Here is a 9,316-nt window from a genome sequence, read left to right on the forward strand (position 1 = left end):
TATATATATATATATATATACTATATATAGATATACATAGTCATTTACACTTTATTATATACGATATACTAATATACATATATACATTTATACTATACATACATACATACATACATACATACATATATACATACATACATACATACATACATACATATATATATATATATATATATATTATACAAACCAACTTACTTGATCTTACATAGCTTCAAGAAGTTTAAGCAGGCCTTAGGAGCATCGTCAGTATATAGATCCACTGTAATGTCCCCCTTGGAGGTTTCTATCAGGACGGACATCACGCCTATCAAATATGCTAGCAACTGACTTTCAACATGAACAACCAGCTGAAACTGTAGACAGAGTTGTTATCAACTGGCTATGGTAGGATGTAAATAAATAAATAAATACAAGCGAAAGGTACATAAATTTGCATTTGGTACCGAACATTTTATAGTTTAGAAAGTCGGTAAAAATTATATACCTAGTAAAAAAATATATATATATATAAAATACTGCGTGTCCAGTACACTGCGTGTACAGAGTATGTACATCTGTACTGTATGTATCATCATTTTATATATATAGAAATATGTACACACATAAACACTTATTTACATAATATGATATCCAAAAGCCCTCCCCATTTTCTAAAGGGATTGTGAGAGTGTGAAGAGTGTGAGAGTGTGTAAATAAATATTTAACTCCGGTTTGTAAGATTATCGAGTTGCGGCTTGCGAGTGCGAGCACTGCGTGGGATTGCGCGAGGTATCGTGAAGAGATATGTAGTACACAACTAAAATATTAACACGTGAGGATCTTAGGTGGCAGACCGGGGCAGTAGCTGCCTATACCTATTGGCTTGGATCGTAATTCTCACAAACGCATCCTCTCGTGTCTGTTTCTAACTAGGGCTTTGTTTGCTGGTTGGGAATTTGCGTGGCAAGGGAAGAGCAAAGGTATACAAATGCATTCAACTCTGTTCACTCGCAGAGTACTTAAAAGGAACCACCACACACACACAAGACATCCAGCGTCTCTCAAACCATGTGTGCAGAGAATATAGCTATCGTGCAGAGTCGCCTGTCCAATGGAATAAATCAATTTCCTGAGGTACATATCAAGTAAGTTTGTGTCTGTAGACATAAATTGCCTAGGCTCCCTTTCACTAGTTTAAACGTCGTTACCAAGTTTTCTGCGATTTTTTTTTAATTGTTGGTTCTCACAGTGGATAACCCACTCCTAGAAGCTCGTGAAACATGCCCTAATAGAGACTGTGGCTCCCATCTATGACCTGAACCTCCTCTCCTATTACCCAGGTAAGCGAACTCTGGCACTACTGCGTATAGTGCGTGTACAATAGTCTCGACACCATGCACATACGCCCGTGTCGACCATAACGTCACATATTCAATACCACTCGACTCAGGGGTCACACATACACCGACACAGTAAATTCTGTGTCAGAAAATGTCCGAGACTCCTATTGTGCGAATCTTGGCGTTGCTTCCTAATTTCCAGCAAAATCAGAACACTTACAGCACTCCAAACATTGGAATGGCTTCTATTTACTTTACTATATTACTTTTAACTGGTGTACACTTTGATAGCACCGTCTGCGCCTCCGCTAGCTACAAAGTTCCGTACAGGATGCCATTCAACTGTCAGAACAGATTCTTCGTCTTTCTGCCGGTGAGTCGTCGCTATTTCTTGCACACACCGTCCTGCTTCCATATCCCACAAGCGCAGAGATCGATCCCGACCTACATGGTAAATAAATCGTCAGCTTGAATTGAATATTCTGTTCGACTAGCAGTCTGTGTCGCGACTTTTGAGCGTGTTCTGATGTACGGAAATTTAGATTATCTGCAATTTTTAGTTTAGCTACTGCTGGATGTGATCAGACCAATAGCATGCAGTTATAGTGCAGGTGTTCTGCGTTGTGCAAATCGTCCAGCAGCATCACGGAAGACCATGAGCAACGAGAAGGAAAAACTAACGCTTGCAGTCGAGTTTGGCACTCCTGGCGGAAAATTTGCGCATATGCCCACTGCTATGAGCAAGCTTCCAATTTTACTTGGCGAACTTTCGCATGTTAACAGACGCGAATAAGCGCATTCCAATTTTCCAGTGGGTCAACTCAGACATATATACGCTGGTTCCTGAGCACCGGTCGTGTGCAATTCAAAGATCGCACAAAAAAAATAAAGTGAAAGGTTTACAGGTATCAGATTTGCCTACTACTCTAAAGAGATAAAGATACGAAAGGCTGCCAATCATTCAAATCAGCCAAGTAAAATGCTTAGTCATCTCAAAACTTACTCGATGTCATGTAGTAAAGTCCGGTTGGGTCAATGGCTATGTGGGTGACACACTCGGGATGTGCCATATGCGTATTCACTTGACGACCTATGTCAAGGGATGAGCAGCGGAAGATGTATGTAAATACCTGCAATGCTGAGCATTTCAACCAATAGCTCGCTATACAGGTCCAATCGCAGCTAATAAGGGTCATTTGAGTCTGACCCGAACATACATATCGGTGATAAGGCATACTCACACTCTCTTCTTTTTAGTGCAAAAAAAAAATCCTCCTCGCCAGCTCGTGGTTTTAAACTTGAGAGCCTACAGCGTGTCGGTCTACAAGCTATAATACTATTAAATCATGCAGATGGGGAACGAAGCGTGCAGAGAGCAGAAAAATCAGGTCAAGCTGAGATACTCCGTAGATCGAGATATGGTTTAGTGGTGGCAGCTCAAGCAAGTACATATATATGGGTGAAACTTGCATAGTACTTCGGTTCATTGAAACCGTCTCTAAATCTGCATTAATCAACCGCAACTCTGAACATAATAGGACATGAAATATATAAATTTACACATGACTCTACACCATGCACGAGTGACACATGGCGCAGGAAGTGCTCCTGTCTATACGGCTACGTGTACATATGAGAGTTCACTAGTACGTCACCATTGTACAGGAGAGACCTACGAAAGGGAACGAGCTCGCAAGACAAAATATATAACCATGGTGAATACATTTATGACCATATGAAACGTAAGTCCATTTATCGACAATACGGAACTAACCTGTAATTGTGTCGAAGAAGAATAACCTTCCATCATCGTATGAAGCAATCAGCAGAGCCTTTGTATGGTGGCACACTGCGTGGGTAGGTTTGCCCCTTTTCTCCTCATCTAAGATAAGGATGTAAAATTTAGATATATTTCCTTTTAAATGTACATTCTAGAAAGCTACTTCGAGATGCTCTAAGGGAAAAGTGTCGAGTCTGAAAGGCAAGGGTCATGTACTTATGGCGATCTTAGTGTTCAAGTGCATAGCTGCTGTTTAGCATGTACAAAATTTACATCTTGAAATCACAAAGACTTGCTAGCTATAAGTATGATGCAGGATATGAGACGCCCAAATAGACATCCACGAAGTACACGTTCATCTGAATACAAACACTAGATGTTGTTTTGTTCGGACAAGAGATGGCATAATTGAAAAAGCCAGGTAAACCTTCATAACAACGGTCTTGTAGGCAAAACGTACTTGGGGTGTGCGTCCTATAGCTTCAAGCAAAAATCGGAAGAGTGTACTCTGTGCATTCAATATCAGGTTGTACAGCCCGGGAGCTTGGAAGGTCAGGACAGACAGCAAGACAGACCATGCAATCCATTACTTACCCTCAGAATCATACTTACAAGCGAGTACTTCCTCGCCCGTCTGTGTATCGTAAATGATTATGTCACCATCCGCGTAGGCCACCACGACATTCCGTGGCGATGTGTTCATGAATGACACAACGATGGCCGCGCCTGCAAGTGTATTAAGGAAGTAACCACGATGACATTAAGCTTTGCTAGGGATCGAATAAAAATGACTTGCGATGTTGAAACGGATATGGAACTTGAAATTTCCTAGTGTGTTGAGACACTTGCGTCGATAAGGTATGGTCTGTACAGATTATAGTCAACGATATCTCCATAAGATTACCAAAAGATGGAATACCCACGAGGGAGATGACCCCAATAGGGGTGCATCTGCAAACACACTATAACTAATATGCATGGCACATCCGAACAGGACAATTGTTTCTCGAGACTATTTATTAAATAATGCACTACGTGGCTCACGGTATTTACACACTGAAATCGACATTTCTATTGAATAAATAGTATGTATTGCTGTCTCATTTCAAAACACTGCAATTGATTAACACGCATTCACAAAGGCACCTAGAATAGACTTCTCACTTGGAAATATAATACGATACATATGGGGTATCTTGAGATGGATTCCTAATACACGGTACGGACTCGAGTTGCATTCGAACAGCTATATCTTACACTCGATCCCGTATGCTAAATGATAACTGACCTTTGGCGTCGCCACCCCTCCTACACAAAACGGGTGTGTATATGTCTGTGGATGATTCCAGCCGGTCTTGTGAATACTTCCAGACGTAGCATGCACCATCGGACGATACTGAAGCTATAAGGTCCTTGGTAGGGTGTACTACAACACAGCTGACAGGTGCACCATGCTGCTTGAACTCATACAGACATTTCGGAGATTCTGAAGGCAAAATTAAAAGAAATCGTTCCAAAATAACTTGCCATATGCATGCTCGTATTTCAAATGCAAACCATGCTTTTGGATTGTAGTTTATGACCCAAGCTGACAATGTTGACAAGAATGAAGTGATGGATAAAGGAAAGTAGTTTGCATATCGCAGACTAGATGGGTAATTTTTCCCTGAGCCTTCACGACAAAAGAGCAAGGCTTTATATTCATTAAAGGTTCGCCTGCAAAGTAGCACATGGCAATATGGATGATATAGTCATGATAAACATCTTGGCAGTAAATATGACCAGTCATCACCCGCTCAGTTCACATTTGAACTTCTGGACTATGTTACAAGGCATACAAATAACTGGTGGTTCGCAGTTGCATACGCTGAAAAACAATTGCACATATACCACGTAGGGTGAAGAAGCAAAAAAAAATCGTCATACACATACCATTCGGCGCATTAGGCGGACAAGGTAACTCAGGGATAGTCCACACTCTAACTGTAGTGTCGCGGCTGGCACTGAATAGCAATTTTCTTTTGAGTGTCATTGCAAGAGAGCATACAGCGCCACTATGGCCAGTGTACGTGAGCAGCGCAGGTTCCTTATCCCCGACTGGCGAAGAACGGCGGGAAAGCATCCAGAGCTGTGGATGAGTAAAGATGGGAGATTATAAGAACATGTAGTGCACGCGATGCAAAGTGCCTAGCTAATGGGATGGTACACAAACAAGATGCTCTTGATTTGACTGTATCGTAGGTAGTAGAACTTAAACTCCTTTACTTTGGGATTTGTAACTTCGCTCATTCTCTGACACCCCGGTTACATATACGCTTCTCGAGCACGATACACAAAATTTAGCCACCAAACACAAACTTCATGACTCAGACTTGCCTTGATGGTATTATCAGCTGATCCCGTGAATGCAACCGGGTCTGATGTATGGAACAGTATGCAATGTGCCATATCTGTATGGCCATACAAAGCGTACTTTGGCAGCCATTTCTTGGGTTTATTGTCTCTTGCACCGCTAGTGTCAGGCATCAAGGCACTATACAGAACAGTAAGGAATCGCAGCCGAAGAGTGAGTCAAAGTAGTGGAATAATATGACCGACCACTCTAAAGTAGTCATTGCAAGGGTTACCTGGATAGCAGGCTAAAAAACTGAAATCCAAACTTGATAATTTAACAGGGTACACATAAAAGGTGAATTTACGGGTAGATTCTACTTTTACGAGAGGAAATTCTATAGTATCTTCAGGGTAGAAGCTTGCAACAAAGAACAATTACAACAAGACAGAGTAAGGTCATTCGGGGGCACGAGGACCATTTAAATATAGTTGAATTTTACGATCAATATCCAAAACTTTTCAATGAGCCCAGTCGAAAACGCACCGGTGTACCACGCTGTATAGTTGAAATAGACACCCAGCACTTACTCAAGATCATCATCGCTCAGGCTGAGGTTGTTTAGTTGCTCTAAATCTGAGGACCCGCGGTGGGAGTTTGGGCCAGTAGCGTGTCTTTGGTACTGTAGGAGGAGGCGGCATGTGTTAAGTACCGAGAATTCGGTAGGCAATATCGCAACAACTAATTTTGGTTTATTGTTATTGGTCATTATGGCTAATAACGTAAATACCTTCAGACCTTCCGTCGCGCCTACAAACCCCTCGTTCAACAACACTAGCCATAATTGGAGCATTCCATACTATGATTTGCCCAATATATTACCCAACATGCATAAATCGATGAAAGGTAATATTGATCCATTCAGTGCAATATATGAATCAGAGCTATTACTGATCTATATATTGCGCTCGTTATGTGTTCCAAACAGTAACTATGCGTGGCGTACGGGCTAGGATAACTATTGTGCTCGTATCAGAATGTAAATCGATCTTCTCAAAGGTTTAATCCTAACGCACTATCATTCGAATCAAGCGATTCGATGAAAAACATAGCATATCGTACATATCGGAGTGTCTGATTTAGATTCTGTAACGACCAACACACGTAGCATATTGACCGGGATGCGCGACGTCACATATGAGCGGGGTTGCATATAGCAAGATATGCTAATTTGCTAGAAGGAATACACATGGTTATGTTCTTAATAAAATCGTGCACAAGATTGTATACAATATGTGGACAGGACTGAAGGGTTCGCTACTTTCAGGGACCGAATCATGTAATCCAGAATTGTATCGAACTGCCTCAAACTTTAATGTAGCTAACAGTTCGACATACTCTTTTTTCTTCACTGTTCAAAGTGTGAGTGGCATCGGCCTGTACACCTTCAACAACGATATAACACAATGCATAACATGAACTGAACAGCTCATTTAATATATTGGCACACGCAGTCGGGTTTAAGCTTGGAATGACGGTAGTGTGATTTGCAAATATTGATTCTTACCGGACTGCCCAAAGCATGCTGGTGAGCCTTGTCTCCTTTGTGCATCACACGATTGATCTTGGCCATCTCCTCAGAATTTACATCCCGCACAAAAGACTGATCAGCTCCTGTGGCATGATCGTTATTTTCTAAAACACATAGTTGGAACGAGAGCACAGCAAATTCAGATTAGGACATATGCAATTAGATATAGGGTGCCATTTTACCAATACTATGAAAGCTTGTGCAGCTAACAGTGAATTGCTTAGGATATACTGATTTGAGGGTTAGTCACCGAAGGTACATTTTTATATGCGTTAGCATAATGCATATAACTATGTAATTGGATAAAGGTATATGGCGAGGACTATAATACACCAGGGAAAAAGGTCGATTGCAATACACGCGAGGTGCATATACGAACTTGATTAATGCATCTATGACACGCACAGAATAGGTTAGTTTGAAATGAAGAGCGAATAACCCAGTTACCAATATTGAACATATGTAGTACCATCAAAGTTTTACGAAACACACGAGATGTCACAACGATCACTACCTTCCTCAAAGCCCATTTTCCTTTCGCCAGTCGTTGTGACTAAGCGATTATCAACAAAATTATCTTGATCGAGGGCCTGTGTAATATACAGCGATATGAGAGAGAGGACACACCGAATGCGAGAGTAGGAAAATATGGGGAAACGAGCGAATGTATAAAATAAAATAAGACACAATCAACCCATAGCGATAAACAGTGGAAACAATAGCCATACACAGAAAGGTCCTTGGTAATTGCCAATATATGGCAAGTGCACAAACGAACTTTGAGACACAGTATATTTTCGTGCAAAAATTGTCTGTGGCAGGCTCTCTCACATGCTTTAACCACGGAACAAGTACAAATACAAACTATTTCACAAGTGACATCCCGCACGCTGAAATCAGACATCTTGAACGACGAATGGAACACTGAGCGAGCGCATGCACATATGATTCAGATGATGCATGCGATTGAACCCACCTTCGTTGTATGAGCGTTATCGGTTTGCGGACTCGAAAGCTGAGTGACATTAGAAGCACTGTTAACATCGCCGTGCGACCTCGTCCTCTCATTATTTACTCGTTGGTCGTATATTTGCTTTAAATGGGCCACTCTCGACTCCACGAATGATTCTGAAACCTAAGGTAAGAACAAAGAAGCTTCTTAATTAAGAGCGTTTAGATGAACGCGGCGAACATATTAATTTGCGTGGCTGAAGCAAAATGTGTGCCGGCTTGATTTTATCACTCACAACAGAGTTCTTGGAAGAAACGAGACTCTACATCGCTGCACATGCACCTCATATCAGTTTACAGCAAATCATAAGAATACATGTGTATATACTAACCTGCATTTCAAGTAAGTACGACTGAAGAAATTTTCGTGTTGATTCGCGCTTGGTACGCGCTGCACTCCTTGTCTCAACCGATGGTAGTACGGGACGTGTCGTTGCGTGGTTCATTAAATCTTTTGGTATTTGTCCGTTGTGCTGGTTTGTATTTGTTTTCGATGTCGACTGTGTATTGGCATTGTGTTGCGATGTCTCAGGTATGCTAGTGTGAAACCCATGATGCACTTCGCCACCTTCCAGGCCTTGGCCAATATCGCAAGTTTCATCCCCGTTCTCATGGATTACATCTCTAACCGGGTGCGCTAATTCATCCATAGCGCGTACTTCACCATATGTAACCCCAGCAACGTCCCGCGACGCTGGTTCCCCCTCACCAGATTTGCCACCTACTCTCTCTTTAATCATTCCAGCGCTGCTTCCACATGTCATTCTCCATTGTCTCCTCAATGCATGTTCCAGCATCCTAATACGTCGCACAAGATCGCGTTTGATGTTGTCACTGGCTTGCTTCTCGCCTTCCAACTGAGCTATTAGATTCTGTAAAAAATCAAGGATCAGCAGCACTTTTAGTGCAATACCTCGTACAAGCGAGAAGTCTGACAACCGTGACAGACGTGGAGCTATTATCCTGCGATGCCATGGAGATGAAGCGCAAACCAATCGAACAGAGTATTATAGAATATTTGGGTTTAAGCTCCAACAACCGTGTGTCAATGAGCTTTCATCGCAGGGACTACTGAGGACTGTTCAGGTTGGCTGACTGCACATGACGTGGAACAAACTTATTTTTCCACGAGTCTATTTTTATCTTGATAAATAAACAATTTTTTGATACTTTAGAGACCGGCTTGTACTCCATGGTGGAAATACCGTATACAATGTAAATATACTTAAAAACCCTAGGCTACAAGATTGAATAAGAGTACACACCAATTTGTAACACATACA

General features: G+C 41.6%; 2 protein-coding genes across 2 annotated transcripts in view; both read right to left on the reverse strand.

Moving 5' to 3' along the window:
• SARC_02447 (hypothetical protein) overlaps nucleotides 1–364 on the reverse strand; it is a 4,362-nt gene extending 3,998 nt beyond the window's left edge. Inside the window, exon 1 of the mRNA XM_014303782.1 lies at nucleotides 196–364. Coding sequence (XP_014159257.1) covers nucleotides 196–299 — 104 coding nt within the window. The 5' untranslated portion in view covers nucleotides 300–364. The remainder of the gene's footprint in view (nucleotides 1–195) is intronic.
• Nucleotides 365–1,385: 1,021 nt separating this feature from the next.
• Nucleotides 1,386–8,907, reverse strand: SARC_02448 (hypothetical protein). Its single transcript, XM_014303783.1, has 12 exons — nucleotides 8,366–8,907; nucleotides 7,999–8,157; nucleotides 7,537–7,612; nucleotides 6,999–7,126; nucleotides 6,022–6,113; nucleotides 5,476–5,632; nucleotides 5,032–5,227; nucleotides 4,388–4,585; nucleotides 3,694–3,825; nucleotides 3,094–3,201; nucleotides 2,323–2,409; nucleotides 1,386–1,763 (listed from the first exon to the last, which is right to left on the reverse strand). Exons 1-12 carry the CDS (start codon nucleotides 8,828–8,830, stop codon nucleotides 1,588–1,590), a joined length of 1,974 nt encoding a protein of 657 aa, XP_014159258.1. The 5' UTR covers nucleotides 8,831–8,907; the 3' UTR covers nucleotides 1,386–1,587.
• Nucleotides 8,908–9,316: the final 409 nt, after the last annotated feature.

Source organism: Sphaeroforma arctica, assembly GCF_001186125.1.
Source record: "Sphaeroforma arctica JP610 unplaced genomic scaffold supercont1.110, whole genome shotgun sequence".
Lineage (NCBI taxonomy): Eukaryota > Ichthyosporea > Ichthyophonida > Sphaeroforma > Sphaeroforma arctica.